At 56.6% G+C, this 17,433-nt stretch overlaps 3 protein-coding genes across 3 annotated transcripts; 2 read left to right on the plus strand and 1 right to left on the minus strand.

Annotated features, from left to right (window-relative positions):
- Nucleotides 1–739: 739 nt before the first annotated feature.
- On the plus strand, nucleotides 740–1,932 carry UV8b_00844 (uncharacterized protein; the record flags this gene model as incomplete). Its single annotated transcript, XM_043138342.1, has 2 exons — nucleotides 740–902; nucleotides 992–1,932. 2 exons carry the CDS (start codon nucleotides 740–742, stop codon nucleotides 1,930–1,932), a joined length of 1,104 nt encoding a protein of 367 aa, XP_042994276.1.
- Nucleotides 1,933–2,464: 532 nt separating this feature from the next.
- UV8b_00845 (uncharacterized protein) lies at nucleotides 2,465–3,850 on the minus strand (the record flags this gene model as incomplete). The annotated part of the gene is made up of 1 exon (XM_043138343.1): nucleotides 2,465–3,850. One exon carries the CDS (start codon nucleotides 3,848–3,850, stop codon nucleotides 2,465–2,467), a length of 1,386 nt encoding a protein of 461 aa, XP_042994277.1.
- Nucleotides 3,851–7,492: 3,642 nt separating this feature from the next.
- UV8b_00846 (uncharacterized protein) lies at nucleotides 7,493–16,178 on the plus strand (the record flags this gene model as incomplete). Its single annotated transcript, XM_043138344.1, has 5 exons — nucleotides 7,493–7,653; nucleotides 7,720–7,977; nucleotides 8,062–13,496; nucleotides 15,189–15,560; nucleotides 15,682–16,178. The coding sequence occupies 5 exons, from the start codon at nucleotides 7,493–7,495 to the stop codon at nucleotides 16,176–16,178; spliced, it is 6,723 nt and encodes a 2,240-aa protein (XP_042994278.1).
- Nucleotides 16,179–17,433: the final 1,255 nt, after the last annotated feature.

Consider the following 17,433-nt stretch of genomic DNA (forward strand, 5'->3'; position numbering starts at 1 on the left):
GGTTGTTTGGGTTCTCTGGGGTTCTTTGCTGCATCGTCGTGGCCGGCGTGGGCGCAGCGCCCGGGTAGGCGCCTCGGTCGAGCCAATCATGACGGGGCGTTTCCGCACCGGGCTGGCGGACGGATCCTCCGCCGCGCTCAATCAGGAAAGGCGGAAAGTCGCCCTGCGGGCCGGAACGGGCGGAGCTTGCTGCTGCTTATTTTTATGCTTGTTAACAGGCCGCGGGGCGTTCGAAGCGCTGGTTGGTGCGTTGGTGGTGAGTGGAAAGTTGGCTGGCTGGTGGTGGTTGTGGTTGTGGTGGTGGTGGTGGTAGAGCTGAAATGGGGCTCCAAGCCTCCAGCGGGGCAGGGCGTAGCGGGGCGTGGCGGGGCAAGCTCCCCGTTGAATTTGGGCCTAGCGTGCCAATACTCGGTGCTGGCGTTTACGTAATCAGCGAGAGGGGACTTTTTCAAAGCCGGCCTCGTGCGCATCCCACCACCACGGACTCCGGGCGACCGAGGTACCGCACGGCCCAGACGGTACCGACGTCAAAGCCCCCTCCCTACCTGGAAGGCGGTAGCGAGTACTTGCAGGATAATCGCGGCTCTACTAGCGGGCCTTGACGAGCCGAGCTAGCATGCACACGACGGCAGGGCACACCCTTCTTGAACCTCTCCTTTTTTTTTTTTTTTTTGTTTCTCTCCTCCCGCTCCGTCCTAGACCAGCACCAGCATCGGCGGCGCTTGACCAACAAAAAACAATGAACGAGCGAGGGAGAGAAAAATCCGACAACATCGAGGGCCCATCCACGGCTCCAGGGCAAGCTCGGGCCCGCGTCCCCTTTTCCCAAGCCTCGCAGGTGGAGAGGCTCGACGCCCACACGTACCGCATCCATCTCCACGCCGACTACTGCATAGGTGCAGGTAGAAGCTTTCCCCCCCTCCCTCCCCCCCGGTTTCCCAAACGACCGCGCCGTGCTGACGATATCCAACCCCCCCCCGGGACCGGCCAGTGCCCAACGGCGGCTACACGGCGTCGTGCATGCTCGCCGCCGCCCGCGCCCACCTCGCCTCCCGCGGCCAGCCGGACACCTTGACGGCGCACTTTGAGTACCCCAGCCGGACGGCCGCCGGACCGGCCGTCGTCGTCGTCGAGCCCGTCAAGCTGGGCAGGCAGCTGTCGACGCTGCACCTCACCCTCTGGCAGGGCCGCCTGGCCGACCATGCGCCGTGGTACACGCCCGGCGCGTCCCGCCGCGCCGTCCTGGCCTACGCCACCCACGCCAACCTGTCCGCCTGGCGAGGCCTGTCCCTCCCCGCCGGCTACCAGGCCCGCCCGGAGGCCGCGCTGCCCCGCCTCCCGGACTGGGAGGCCCTGGCCGCGTCCGGCTCCGATCCCGCCTGGCGCGTGGCCCGGCTGCCCGACACCGCCGTCGCCCGGGGCTCCCCGTCCAGCTGGCGCATGTGCCTCCCGCGCCGCGGGCCGCTCTCCCCGGGCGCCCTGGACCTGTGGATAGCCACCGCGAGCGGGGACCCCATCACCCAGGCCGCCCTGCCGTACGTGGTCGACTCGTTCCCCTACGAGCTGCTCGCGTTCCTGGTGGCGGCCGACGATGGCGACGACGGCGACGACGACGACGACGACGACGACGACGACGACAAGGCGCCCCGGGCGGCGGGGGCGGCATCGGCGCGCGCCATCCTGGGCGGCGGACGCGACGACATGTGGCTCCCGACCGTGGTGATGAACCTGGAGACCAAGAAGCTGCTGCCGCGCGAGGGCGTCGCGTGGCTGTGCGTGCGGGTGACGAGCAAGCAGATCAGGGACGGACGGTTGGACCTGAGCGTGGTTGTGCGCGACTTGCACGGCGACATTGTGGCGCTGGCTGGCCAGGTTGCCATGATGTTGAGCATGGAACGGAACACGGGCAAGACGGACAAGGCGGCTTTATAAGGCACTGGTGTTTCTCTCTCTCTCTCTCTCTCTCTCTCTCTCCTTTTTTTTTCTTCCCTTCTTCTTCCTACGAGCGTGGTGCGTTTCTTCATACCGTGCTGGTTCAGCAATAAAAGCTCGAGCGAGGCAAGACGGCAATGACGTGTATTTTCAGTCGTCAGTATCACGTTACACGCCAAACCGACAGCCCAACTCGTGTGGGAACCCTCGAGAACGCCTTGCGATACATAGGCGGCCCCTGCTCGCGCGGTATGTCGTTGTGGGATGCTTCTATAAAGTCGTGTTACGGATTGTACTAATTCTGTTGAGGGTCATGGTGCTGTCATTTTTTATGTCGAGCCGAGTTGCCCCCAATTCTGCGCGCCAGGCACACGTACTTGGATCACGGACTTGGGTGGACGTTTCGAGTTGATCTTACAAAAAAAAAAAAAAAAAAAAAAAAAAAAAAAAAAAAAAAAAAAGTGTCAGCAAGACGGAGAAAAGAGTCCAAAGAACGAGTCTATGGAAATACCCCTCTATGCCGAAACAACCTTTATCCCGACACCTGCGGCGGATTATCACACACGAACCCCTTGTTCCCGTGGACGTTCTCGCAGTGCCACTTGTCCAGGACGGCGTCGGTTCCGTCCACAGTGACCTTGATATCCGACACCTCGACGTCGTCGCACCCCCCGGCGGCCGCACTGCACTGCAAAGAGCCCACGTTCTTGACCCCCTTGACCACGGTCCCGACCACGTTCCGCCAGGCAATCTGGCTCAGCTTGAACTTGGACGAGTTGCAGTCCTTGCCCGCCCAGCCCGAGTAGTTCTCGCACTGCCAGGCGAAGAAGGGCTGCTGGCGCAGCTTGCTGATCCTGACGTCCTGCATGGTGATGTTGGTCGCGTGGCCGAGGCCGCCTCCGCCGCCGTTGGGCGGGTACCCCCTGGACACGCCGGCCCAGGTCTTGAGGTAGGAAACGTGGGCCGTGTTGACGAGGGTGATGTTTTGGGCGTAAAAGTTGGCAATGTACTCAAACTTGCCGTCGTACTGGCCCATGGACCCGATGGCGACGCCCTGGCCGTCGCGGAACTCGCTGTCGTAGATGGCAATGTTGGACGAGTTGCCCTTGAGGGCGATGGCGTCGTCGCCGTTGGTGACGAACCAGCGGCGAAAGGTGATGCTGTCCGAGTATATGGTGTCGCAGCCGTCCGTGTTGAGCGTGCTCCACCTGCTGCTCGACGTGCTGTTGACGTAGATGTCGTCGAGGTCGACGGCCCTGGAGTGGGTGATGGCCATGGTCCACATCTGGCTCTGCACGAAGCGCATCCGCCTGACGGCCGAGTTGGTCAGGCCCCGGAAGTTGATGTTCATGGGCCGCCGGGGCAGGTTCCCCTGCGACCTGGCCCAGTCGTACCACACCTGGCCGTTGCCGTCGAGGGTGCCGACGTTCCAGCCGTCGAGGGAGACGCGGTCGCCGCCAAAGTACCAGACGGTGCTCTGGTTCTGGAAGCCGACGGGCATGGACACGGAGAGCCAGTAGGCGACGTCGCTGCTCCACACGAGGCGGCCGAGCAGGACGATGCGCACGTCGTCCATGGCCAGCGTGGTCATGGCCGTCCTGATGCTGTACGCGGGGCCGGGCAGGAAGACGAGGCTCTTGCGCCGGCAGTCGTCGTTGAGCGCCTTGGCGATGCTCGGGGCGTCGTCCCCGCCGTGCGCGTCGGGCCGGACGAGGCAGAAGCGCCGGCCCTGCGTCTTGGCCTCGCGGGCGAGGTAGTCGGCGTCGGGGGGTGGTTGCCGAGCGGCGGCCACAATGTCCGAGCGGCCCAAGCCGCGGGGGGATGTCGATGTCGATGTCGATGTCGATGTCGATGTCGATGTCGACGTCGACGTGTCATGGAGACGAAGCTGGGACGGCGCGGCCGGCGAGGCCAGCATGGCCAGGACGGCCGCCTGCGCCAGGGGAAGAAGGAGCGACGCAGCTCGCATTTCTTTTTTTAATTTAATTTTTTTTTTTTTTCCTTTTCTTTTTTCTTTTGGGAAGGTGCGAGTGACGTCGGCGGACTTGCCTAGTCGCGCCTTGGGGGACACGCGGCAGTGGAGGGGATGATAAAGAAAGTCTGTAGGAACGGAGCAAAGGAAGAAGAGGCAGGCCCAAGCCCAGGCGGTCGATGCCGTTGCTTGTCGAAGCCGTGCTGTCGAAGCCGTGCTGTCGATGTCGTGCTGTCGATGCCGTGCTGTCGATGCCGTGCTGTCGATGCCGTGCTGTCGAAGCCATGCTGTCCCGGCCGCCACGACGCTTGTCTAAGCGTCAACACCTAGTCACAAACTCTAATAATACCGCCTCGGAGAAACCCTGTTTGGCTGGAGCCCATCTCAGCCATCTGCCAACGAAACCCGGCCGGGAGAGGGGAGAGGGGAGAGGGGAGAGGGGAGAGGGGAGAGGGGAGAGAGGAGGGAGGAGAGATTGGAAAAAGACTGGAGACATCAAATTACCCGGCGAGACAACACACAACACACAACACACACATGCACACTGCACAGGGCACACCACCAACCACCAGACCCTCCTCCTCCTCCTCCACCACCACCACCACACCTCGCCGTCGACGTCGACCTTCCCTCGACAGAGTCCAGAGGGCCAGTCGACACATGACCTCTCCCCACGGCTGATGCCCATGCTGCGCTACCGAGTGCTCCTCGCGTAGTCTTGGGACACGTTCTGCCAGCTTTGCAGATACGACGCGACACGGCGCGACACGACGCGACACGACACGATACGACGGCAAGACACGATACTACGACACGGCACGGCACGGCATGGCATGGCACGACACGCTGTTGCTGCTCGGGATGCGATGCGATGCGATGCGAGGGAGAGGGGAGGGGAGGGGGGCAAAGAGGCTGCCTAGCTTCACCGTTCCCTCGCGCAAACGAGGGCTGGCTTGGCTGCTCAGGAGGCAATTATCGTCGTGCGCAATGTCAACGGAGCTTCGAGGAGTCGAGACTCGAAAATGGGCCGAGGGCGTTGCGGCCCAGACACCACGTTTCATGCATGCGTGCCCGCATCACAAGACGCGAACGAGCATGCAGGGATACTCTGGGCTCTGCAGTCGGCACTCCTCCGTACAGTCTGGTCCTGGAATTCCAGGGCAAGGCCAACGGACCTCCCCAGGGGGCCACATGCTCCTGCAAAGACATCAAGATGATCAAGATGAGAGCCCACGACAGCCCACTCACTTTGTTTGCCCCCGTGATGCGTTGAGTCCAGTCCAGACTCCAACGCAACCGCGCCAGCCGAGATTTCGAATTCTTCTGCCCTTGCATTCATTCGCCCTTGCATCTCTGGCGCCGCCAACAGCAAGTTTAGTGCGCGCCGGGCAGTCAGGACAAGTTCGACCCTAGGCTCGGCCGAGGCAAGCCAGGCGGCTAAAGGCAGAATGCAGAATAGAATACATGGCGCAGCGAATGCAGGGGAGGCGGGTGATGGCGCATTGCTCCAATCGAGAACCGGATGTTCCTGTCCCTGCCTCCCTGTCCCCTGTCCCCTGCCTCCTTGTCCCTGCCCTAGTTACTCCGTCGCGGGGACACCGTCATGGTTCGTCATGGGACCCCTCGTAGACTGCTGCCACAGCTCCGGCAGCTCCGGCAGCTCCAGCGCCGCCGACCAAACGCCCAGGGGCCAGGACCGCCATGTTGTCGACGCTGCACGGAGGGAAAGCGATATGTAGTACTGCAGGGTCTGGTAATTATTTATGCCTTTGTCGTGCTCACGGGACGGGTGACCCGTGCCAGGTGCTCCGTCAGGGACCCAGCCTCGTGCTATGTACTATGGTGTGTGTACTGGATGGTTGGTTGCATGCAAGGAGATTCTCCTAGAACCTGGTGGCGCCTGGTTAAAATCTCGCGGGCATTCAGCCAATACAAGCCATTCGCATTCCCTACCTGCGTTGGCAAATGGTACCAGCCGGCTCCGTTCTTTTCTCACAGACTTGGCTAGCGTTTCTAGGAAAAGCGCCATGCCTGGCCACGCGATATGCTCATGATGGCCAGTGGGAAAAGGAACAAAAAAAAAAAAAAAAGTGAGAGAACCAAAAAAAAAAAGAGACAAAAAAAAAAGGGTTACTTGATAAAGGGTGGCCCGTGCTCGGCGGTACGTATCCAAAGGTACCCCACCCCAAAGGTGCAACCTACCTCCCAGACAAGGTTCCGGGAGGGGACAAGTCAAGTCGAACTCCGAAAAACTACCGAAACCTATACCGGACGCATGCGCCGTGCAAGCCCAGAGTCGACATGAGTGATTAGAGGCAGCGCAAAACCAGTACACACGGCATCAGCGAAACGATGCCATGCCTACATGTGCATGACGCAAGTCGCCGGTTTGCTCTGCAAGAGCGACTTCGGAACAAGGGAGTCGTTCCTGGACGCTTGCATCCACTAGTCCCCAGCCCCTAAGCTTTCTGCCCGCATGCAATCCCTTCCTAGCCAAGAGGTACCGGTACCTAGGGACGTGCGAAAACTTCTGCCCAAAGGGCCAAGTCTCCCCCGCCAGCCAATCATGCCACGCCTCGCCACTCCGCTCCGAGACTAGCCCGATATGCCAGGTTACGTTCAGCTGTATACGTACGAAAGGGATAAGCCGGCGCACAGCTTTTGAACACGTGGGCAGCGCTTGCCGTGCTATTTCTCAACAGAACAAGAGAGAAGAGATGATGGCTGAACCCGAGTTGGATGAAGCGGCAACCTGAACCGCCCTTGCATGGAGGTTTTTAGTTGCGAACAAGCTGAGCTGGGGAAAAAAGGGCAAACAGATGGTTGCAATGAAAGTCTATAAGAGCAGCGTGTCTTGCCAGCGAATTTGAAACAATCTCTTCTGATTTATTCCATAATCTACTATTTTCAGTATTACTTGGTTATATATTACGAGAAATCTTATGGTGATAATACTTTATTCTTGTGATAAGATCACGTTTTTGTATTTTTATCTTTATATTAAGACATAAATAAGTACTCAGCATTTCATCTCTTACTATATTCCAGACTTTGATATTTTAACAAGTGAATGATTTTTTAACTAGTTTATTTTCTGACTATGAATTATTATTGTAAATATATGATTTTTAATCACTGTTTCAATTACTATTATAATATGAAAAAAATATTTAACTGCAAAATAAATCATGAAAATAATTAAAAAAAAAGAAAAACCAACTAGCTTCTTAAATAGTAAAATGCCACGTAATATACATATTGCACTAGTATAACTACATAAAATATGAAAAAAACCAAGTGGATACGCGGCTTTTTATAGTAATATGCTATGAAATAAAATGTATCTTAAGTTATAAAAATAAAGTTTTCTTTAAATATAATACTTGTCTTTTTATAAATAACTTAGATGCCAATGTAAGCTTAATATTTAAAGAAGGGTTTAAGTGCTATTAAAGTTTATCTAACGCCTTATTCCATTCCTTTTCTTATCACAGCTTATTCTACTTACTTGTGACTTTTGGTAATAATCAGAGCCTGTACATATATTCCCCATGATAGAGACGGTTTGTCACTGATAAAAGAGTAATGATGCATCGGATACATGCGCGGTTCCTTGTGTTCTTGGGCACCTATGTCTGCCTGCTCGGGAGAGCCGGGGCTTCTATCCCCTGCCCAGACACTACCACAGTGAACTATCAGCCTCTGGAAGTCCGCTGCCAGCAAAACACCTACACATTAACGGGAATCTAGTAAGTGCCGCGAGCCCGCTGCTTCCCCATCTCCTCCCCCTCGGGAACTGACAGACGGGCAACAAGCGTCGATACACCCTGCGTAAGCGCGCCGTTAGCTTCCACCGTATACACAGTTGCCACCACCGTCGCGCAACCGGCGAGCACCGCCGCCGCCGCCGGCAAATGCGAGCTCCCGGCCCAGATCTCGGGCTTCAAGCTCTACGGATGCGCCGTCTCGGCCGCCGGGTTCGCGGGCCTCGCAAAGATCGCCACGAGCCAGGCCATGACCCTCGAGGCATGCGCCAGCTCCTGCGGCAAGACCTTCTTCGGCGTGTACAGCAGGTGAGTGCCAGCCCGGGCCTTTCTGGTTCTGCGAGGGGGGGGGCGCCCGGAAGAGACGCTAACCGCGCGGCGAAACGACAACAGCGACTGCTACTGCGGCGACGCGGCGGGCGCCGATGTCGTCGCCATCGCCCCGGACCAGTGCAGCACCTCGTGTCCCGGAAACGGCCGGTTCTGCTGCGGCGGGATACCGAAGCGGGGGGCGTCGGGGAACATCCTGAAGCGGCAGTCGGCAGCCTCCGCCGTGGCGCTGTCCCTGTATCAGCGGATTTCGGACGCGAGGCCGGACGGCGGCAGCACCCAGACGACCGGCGGGCCGGCGACCGGGGGATACGTTACCCTGACGCAGGTCCTGACCGGCACGAATGCCGTGCCTACGACGGTGACGATCCCGCCCTCGGGCACTGCCCCGGGCTCGGTTATTATTCAAACGCCGCCCGGAGGGCAGTACGTCACTCTGACGCAACCTCTTAGCGGCACCAATGGCGTGCCTGTCACGCTGACGATCCCGCCCAGCGGCACGTTTCCCGGGACCGTCATCATCCAGACCCCGGCGGCTTCCGCGGCTTCCGCGGCTTTTGTGACCCTCACGCAGCCCCTGACTGGCACGAATGGCGTGCCGACGACAATCACCATACCCCCGAGCGGTACGGCGCCAGGCACCGTCCTTATCCAGACGCCGGTGACGTCCAGGGGTTTCGTCACGCTGACGCAGCCCCTGACCGGTACCAACAGCGTGCCTACCACCATCACCATCCCCCCTAGTGGCACGCTTCCCGGCACCGTCATCATCCAGACGCCGCCGGGACTGTATGTTACACTGACGCAGTTTTTCATCGGCACCAGCGGCACGGCCGTGACAGTTACCATCCCGCCCAGCGGCACGATCCCGGGGACTATCATCATCCAGACACCGCACGTGCCGGATGTATTCGTCACCATTACCCAGCCCATCACCGGCACCAACAGCATCGCTGCTACGATAACCATACCGCCTAGCGGCACGGTTCCGGGGACTGTTATCATCCAGACGCCAGTCAAGCCGTACGTTACGCTTACCCAGCCGCTCACCGGTACCAACAGCTTGCCTACCACGTTGACCATCCCCCCGAGCGGGACAGCCCCTGGTTCCATCATCATCGTAACGCCGGCAGGGGGAGCATTTGTGACTCTCACGCAAGCCTTGACAGGTACGAATACCGCGCCTACCACGGTTACTATCCCCCCTAGCGGTACCGTTCCAGGCACCATTATTATCCAGACGCCGGCGGGAGGCTTGTACGTCACTCTCACGCAGCCTTTCTCCGGTACAATAAGCGTGCCGACTACTCTTACTATTCCCCCGAGTGGCACCAACCCAGGCAGCGTAGTTATTATTACGCCGCCGGCGGCAACCGGCATGGTCACAATCACTCAGCTATTTAGCGGCTCTCTTACCATTCCTACCACTTTGACCATCCCCCCTAGTGGCACAAACCCAGGCAGTATAGTCATCATTACGCCGCCGGCGGCAACCGGCATGGTCACAATCACTCAGCTGTTTAGCGGCTCTCTTACCATTCCTACCACTTTGACCATCCCCCCTAGCGGCACAAACCCAGGCAGTGTGGTTATTATAACTCCACCGGTGGCAACTGGAATAGTAACGCTTATACAGCCATTTAGCGGCTCCCTCACAATGCCCACGACTATAACCATTCCACCTAGCGGCACCAACCTAGGAAGCGTAGTCATAATCACACCACCGGCAACTGGCATAGTGACGCTCACCCAAGTATTTAGCGGATCGCTTACAATTGCCACGACTATAACTATTCCACCTAGCGGCACCAACCCAGGCAGCGTAGTTATCGTAACCCCGCCAGTAGCAACTAATATAGTTACTCTTGTACAGCCATTTAGCGGCTCCCTTACAATACCCACGACTATAACTATTCCGCCCAGCGGAACTAATCCCGGCAGCGTGGTTATCATTACGCCGCCAGCAGCAACAGGCATGGTGACGGTGATGCAGCCATTTAGCGGATCCCTTACAGTAGCCACGACTATAACTATCCCCCCCAGTGGCACCAACCCAGGCAGCGTAGTTATTGTAACCCCACCAGTAGTGAGTATAGTTACGCTTCTACAACCCTTTAGCGGCTCTCTTACAATACCCACGACTATTACTATCCCACCTAGCGGCACCAACCCGGGTAGCGTCGTTATAATTACGCCGCCGGCAAGTGGCATGGTTACACTTACGCAGGCATTCAGCGGCTCGCTTACATTTGCTACCACCATAACTGTTCCCCCAAGCGGCACCAACCCAGGCAGTATAGTCATCATTACGCCGCCGGCGGCAACCGGCATGGTTACGCTTATACAGCCATTTAGCGGCTCTCTCACAATACCCACGACTATTACCATTCCACCTAGCGGCACCAACCTGGGCAGCGTGGTCATACTTACGCCGCCGGCAAGTGGCATGGTTACACTTACGCAGGCATTTAGCGGCTCTCTTACTGTTGCCACTACCATGACTATTCCCCCCAGCGGCACCAACCTAGGGAGCGTAGTCATTATAACGCCGCCAGCGGCGACAGGCATAATAACGCTCACGCAACCATTTAGCGGGTCACTAACAGTGGCTACAACAATAACTATTCCGCCAAGCGGGACTAACCTAGGCAGCGTCATTGTCATTACACCGCCAGCTGCAACCGGCATGATCACGCTTGTACAGCCATTTAGCGGATCGCTCACAGTTGCTACTACAATTACTATTCTGCCTAGCGGTACTAATCTGGGAAGTATAGTCATCGTTACGCCACCGGCGGCAACCGGCATGGTTACGCTTACACAGGCATTCAGCGGCTCGCTTACAGTTGCCACTACTATGACTATTCCCCCCAGCGGCACCAACCCAGGCAGTATAGTCATCATTACGCCGCCGGCGGCAACCGGCATGGTTACGCTTATACAGCCGTTTAGCGGCTCTCTTACAATGCCTACAACTATTACTATCCCGGCTAGCGGCACCAACCCGGGCAGCGTAGTCATAATTACGCCGCCAGCAAGTGGTATGGTTACATTAACACAGGTATTTAGCGGCTCTCTTACCATTGCTACTACTTTAACTATTCCGCCTAGCGGCACCAACCCAGGCAGCGTGGTTATTATTACACCGCCAGTAGCAACTGGCATGGTCACTATTACACAGCCGTTTAGCGGCTCCCTCACCGTTGCTACAACCGTCACTATCCCCCCTAGCGGCACTAACCTAGGTAGCGTGGTAGTCATTACGCCGCCGGCAAGTGGCATGGTGACCATTACGCAGGTATTCAGTGGCTCTCTGACAGTTCCTACTACTTTGACTATCCCCCCTAGCGGAACAAACCCAGGCAGCGTGGTCATTATCACGCCGCCAGCGGCAACAGGCATGGTGACACTGATACAGCCGTTTAGCGGCTCTCTTACCATTGCTACTACTTTAACTATTCCGCCTAGCGGAACCAACCTAGGCAGCGTGGTCATTATCACGCCGCCAGCGGCAACAGGCATGGTCACTATTATACAGCCATTTAGCGGATCTCTTACCGTTGCTACTACTCTAACTATTCCGCCTAGCGGAACCAATCTAGGCAGCGTGGTCATTATCACGCCGCCGGCGGCAACAGGCATGGTGACGCTGATACAGCCGTTTAGCGGCTCTCTTACCGTGGCCACAACCGTTACCATCCCCCCTAGCGGAACCAACCTAGGCAGCGTGATTATTATTACGCCGCCGGCGGCAACCGGCGTAGTGACGGTAATGCAGCCATTTAGCGGATCGCTTACCATAGCCACTACTATTACCATCCCCCCTAGCGGCACCAACTTGGGCAGCGTGGTTATTATAACCCCACCAGCGGCAACTGGCATAATTACGCTAACACGGGCATTTAGCGGCTCTCTTACAGTACCTACTACTATTACCATTCCACCTAGCGGAACCAACGTAGGGAGCGTAGTCATCATTACCCCGCCAGCGGCGACAGGCATGGTTACTATCACACAGCCATTTAGCGGATCGCTGACAGTTGCCACAACTATAACTATTCCGCCCAGCGGCACCATCCCAGGCAGCGTGGTCATTATCACGCCGCCGGTGGTAGCGACAGGCATGGTGACGGTGATGCTGCCATTCAGCGGCTCCCTTACAGTGGCCACTACCGTTACCATCCCCCCTAGCGGCACCAACCCGGGCAGCGTGGTCATCATAACCCCGCCTGCGGCAACTGGCATGATTACGCTAACACAGGCATTTAGCGGCTCTCTTACAGTACCTACAACCATTACTATTCCGCCTAGCGGGACTAATATAGGGAGCATAGTCATCATTACCCCGCCGGCGGCGACAGGCATGGTGACGGTGACCCAGCCATTTAGCGGATCGCTTACCGTGGCCACAACCGTCACCATCCCCCCTAGCGGCACCAACCCAGGTAGCGTGGTCATCGTAACCCCGCCAGCGGCAACGGGCATGATCACTATTACCCAGGCATTTAGCGGGTCGCTCACAGCGGCTACTACCATCACAATCCCCCCTAGCGGCACTAACCTAGGCAGCGTGGTCATTGTTACGCCGCCGGCGGCGACAGGCATGGTTACGCTCACGCAGCTCTTCAGCGGGTCTCTTACCGTACCCACCACCATCACCGTTCCCCCGAGCGGCACCAACCCCGGCAGCGTGGTCATCGTCACGCCGCCGCCACCGGCAACTGGGCCGTACATCACCCTCACGCAGGCGGCCACCGGCAACAACACCATGGCCACCACGCAGACGATTCCCCCCAGCGGCACCGTCCCAGGCACCGTCATTGTCTTCACGCCTCCCGCCATCGTCCCGTTTGTCACCCTGACGCAGATCCTCACCGGCACCAACATGGTGCCTTCCACCGTCACGATCCCGCCCAACGGCACAGTCCCCGGCAGCGTCATCATCATGACACCGCCAATGTCATACGTCACGGTCTTCCAGGTTGCGACGGTAACCGCCACAGCTACCATCACCCTGTCGCCAAACGGCACAGGTCCCGGCACAGTCGTTATCCAGAATCCTCTAAGCACCGGGGGTGCTTGCCCAGTTGCGACGTCTTGTCCTCCTAGTGGGCTAAACATCGATTATTATGCTAATGGCTTTTACCCTAGTGGCTATCGGGCCGGAAGCCCAAACCCGGCATATTACCTTGCGCAAAACCTCACTCCTATAGCATCCGCCCTTACTAACTATACTTATTTTCCTTTGAATACCGACTCTACTCCCGCGACTGGCGCGTATACTGGCGTAGTAAGGTACCCTAATAATCCGTTTACATACTATATAGGCTGGGTGCAGCCAGTGAACGGCGGCATCATGGTTGATGCCAACAACTTTACCCTTGTGTACTCTGGATTCTATCGTGCTCCTCTTACTGGGCAATATAAATTCTGCATCACCAATGTTGACGACGGAGCTGATCTATTCCTGGGGGCCGGGAATGCCTTTAATTGCTCTGGTCAGTTAAGTGCCGTTTCACGCGTCTCGGGAACTACCTGGCCTGGTGCTACTTGCATCACGCAGAACCTCCTCCAAGGGCTTTTCTATCCCCTGAGGATTGTTTATGGAAATAGCGCAGGGCGTTCTGGGTTAGACTTTACGATTCAGCCGCCCGGGATGATCGCGACGTATAATTTTCAGGGCCTGGCGTATCCTCTCTCGTGCGCGCAATATCTGTAGAATTTCCATGATAGCTTATAAAACCTTCCGTAATGTAAATATACCAAAACAGCGCCGCTAGTAATAACGCATGCGCTATTCTGTACGTGGAAAGATTGGCGCGCCTGATGACACTACCGGGTGCCAGACCAAGCGCCGAGACGAAAGAGGCCAAGCAAGAGCAAGAGAGCACGGGTATTTGTGGTGGTGTATAATGTCGAGGGCTATATTTATAGGCTCCAGTCTGTTTAATGCTCAGTTTAAGCCGCCTTTGTGTGCCCCTTTATTATGCGCAGTCTGGCGAGGTGGCCGAGCTGTATGCTGGCCGGCCCTATGAGTCATGTACCAGATATATAGGTGGTCACTTCTCCCTTCTTCTAGATACCTGCTAGCTATAATCATCATCTTCCTTTTCTAGCATCATTGTGTTTCTGCTGCACATGACAGATGAAACTCGCAACTCATATGGATACCGGCTGACTGTCGACGAACAAGATTCCGGCGGGCAGCAAGCGACGTGCATGCATGCCGTCAGTCAGTCCCGGCTCCATTGACCCCAGTCAGCCCAGCCACACTGGCGCGCTGAAACAGGAAATCCACCAACGTATGATTTTTCTCGTAAGCAGACCGGAAGAATTGCATCCATCCGTAATGCCCCGTCGTGGAATTTTGCTTGGCCGGCTCTGACCCGGGCCCGCTCGGCTGCAGACTGACTCAGCAGCGGGGCGGCTGGGTCAAACGCCGGGCTGCCAAGCTGCCACGCTGCCACGCTGCCACGCCGCCGCGCCACATGCCACGTGTTTCTCGCTTACCCCCGGTGCCGATCTAGCCTTTTCCGTTCTCCCGCACCAATGGAAACGCCGGTCCGCTAGTGTGCCGATACGTGCCAAGATCCCGCTTGGCATCGTGCCGCGGAGAAGCCCGGCCTTCCAAGCTTAAGCTGGCTACTGTGCCTGTGCTGGGCCAAGGTTCCTCGCATGCCATGCAGATCGCAGCATCAACTTACAGAGTATACATGCCACGACATCTAGATCCCCCGATGCGAGCGACACGTTGCGCCCCGCACAATCCCAATCCTAGGCATTTTCCGCCGCCTTGATAGGTTGGGCGGCTGGCCTGCGGCGCCACGGGCTGAAGTCTATTTCGTGTCTGACTAGCGGTCGCCGGTGTTGGCGCCGCCGGCGAAGCTGATGATGGTTGATGCCGACCTTTTGGCGCAAAAACTCGGCTCGTGCCAGACTTTCCAGCCAAGGTCAAAAGACTCGCGTGTATACTCACTCACGTATATATATATATATACTCGTATGTTTCGAGCTTGATGCCTGCTTTGGCTTGACGTTCATCTTGCGCTCGTCCAACCCGTCAGCAACCCGCCATCAAAGCACCCCCAAGCAGCTCATCTTGGCCCGCAACGTCAATCCGATTTCTTCTTCTCTTCTTCTTCACCCCCGTGCGCCTTTCAGACTGACCATGGTTTTTCTTCTGCCCCTAGCCCTTGCTGGCGCCGTGGCTGCCGCGCCCAATGCCCCATCCTCAAAGGCTTCAGTCCCCAGCTCTGTTTATGTCAACGGAAAGCTGGCCGTAGCGCAGCCTCTTGGCGTCTCCGCCATGTCGGGCACCGCCTCCACCTCAGTCTCTTGCAGCGTTGGCGACGACGTGCTCGAGTGTGCCAACAAGGTGTACAAGAACATTCAGGTGTCCAGTGATGCAGTGTCGGGGAGCCATTCCGCCGTGAATATCCGAGTCTCAATAAACGACCTTTATACCGGCTTCGTGGACGTGGCTTGGGACACCAAACTATCCGAATGTGTCGTCACCCCCGAAGTGGTCTATGAGGGCGAGGGAGTCTTTTGCAACTCCAAGAGTAGGTTTTTCTTCTTGGAAAAGACGTAATGTGTAGCATTGGTATTTGCATATATATATGCAATGCATACATATACCCCAGTGTACGTCTGTATAGTCCAGGCTAACCGTTGTGAAACCAGGCTGTCAGCAGGGAATGAAGTTCAAAAATAAAAAAGTCGACACCTACAGCCGGGGCTTTGCAGTTGGCGCTACGGTTTCGCCTCAGCAGCCGCTCAAGGTCGTCGCCTCTCCCGTCACCCCCGAATTCAACGAGAACTGGACCAAGTCCGTCGCCGCCGAGTCGACTGTCGAGCGCCGTATGCGCTTGGAAGCTGGTCAGGTTTGCTTCCCATCTACAGTCCAGTTGCGCGTGGACTGCCAGCAGACAATCACCGTGAAGCCAGCCGGCAACCCCCCTTACATGGTCACGTACTATATTGCTATGCCTCCGCAGTTGGGTCAGTTCCCCATGTCGGATATCTGCAAGCATTACAAGCCTGGTTCGGGCACCGACAGCAGCTACGTGACCAGCGATGACTTGAGCAAGCTCTGTGACACCAAGGCTTCAAAAGTCAGCTTCTACGCTACCCTTCAGGACGGTAATCCTTGGTCGATGGAAGGATGCATGCGATCCTGAAGCCTCAAGAAGCAGACGGCTTGATTTCGGCTTGTTTGCAACCGTGCTGAGTTTTTGACCGTTAGGCTGAGACACTGAACTGTGCCTCCTTGTTGTTAGAATTGCACACGGGAATTAATGCTTTTTTTCATTAGCAATCTTGGCATTGAGTGACAGCAATGGCGCACTTGGCGTCTGCGCATCTGCGCTATTTGAGCGGGAGGCCCTGATTCTCGCCCCCGGTAAAATACTAGGTAGATCTGTCGGAAATAAAAGTGAAGCCAGAAGTGCCTGGTGGCGCGTCAAATTGTTGCACCTGTGATGTCGTTCAGGCGGTCGTGTGGAATCTATCCCGAAAGCCATCAATAAGCGATGCCGGCAATGGCTGGGCCACGTGCGATGCATGCCACGTAAAGACTTGCGGCGTTGCAGAGATGGTCCTGAGACGATACAGCTTTGGGTGAAAGACCAAACAAAAATGGACTCGTGTTCCGTATATACCACAAGTGATTGCGACATGTACACATCTTCTCACAAACTGATGGCTTCGGCTCTAAACCCCGGCAGAATCGGATTTCTTGCCAATCTTTGTCGCAACCCCCTACTGACCGCGGCGCGCAAGTCGGAGTATGCGCCAAACATCGATTTGGGCATCATAGTTGTTCATCGTGATCCACAAAAGCGGCCTGGCCTGGTGGCGGGCTCATCGATCGCATAACTGACTGGCGAATCATAAGTATTTTACAACGATTGAGTCATGTAATCTGAATTACAGGCCAGAGACGTTAGGGCCCTTCTGCAAAAGGTAGCTCTCGAAAGGTCCGCCTAGCTGTCCTCGATGCCTTTTTAAGTCGACCCTTTGCCTTGACACCCAACCTTTTGGGATTCGGCGAAGCGGCGGCCGGTTTCTCAGCTCGAGTCGGCATGATATATGGAACATGCGAAATAGCATCAACGGTCCGGAAAAGGGCTCTGTTGCAAGGCGTAGTACTTCCAGGAGCAATTTGACCATCCCGCACAGCAATCATGAATTGAGTTCGAAGCCCTAAATGAGCATCATTTCCAGCCGCATGCAGGTTGGCGAAGTCGATATTGAACTCTCCGAGAAGTTTCTCTACGCTGTACCGTTAGTACAACTGCAGAGGGTACTGCGCAGCCTCGACCGTATCCAGGACATAGGCAGCTTGGTTTACAATCCGTTGAAAAACTTTGATATCCACTCCTAATCCAAGCCCCGTGATGATGAAGTCTCTGCAGTGACTAGATATTAATGGCA

This window comes from Ustilaginoidea virens, chromosome 1 (genome assembly GCF_000687475.1).
Source record: "Ustilaginoidea virens chromosome 1, complete sequence".
Lineage (NCBI taxonomy): Eukaryota > Fungi > Ascomycota > Sordariomycetes > Hypocreales > Clavicipitaceae > Ustilaginoidea > Ustilaginoidea virens.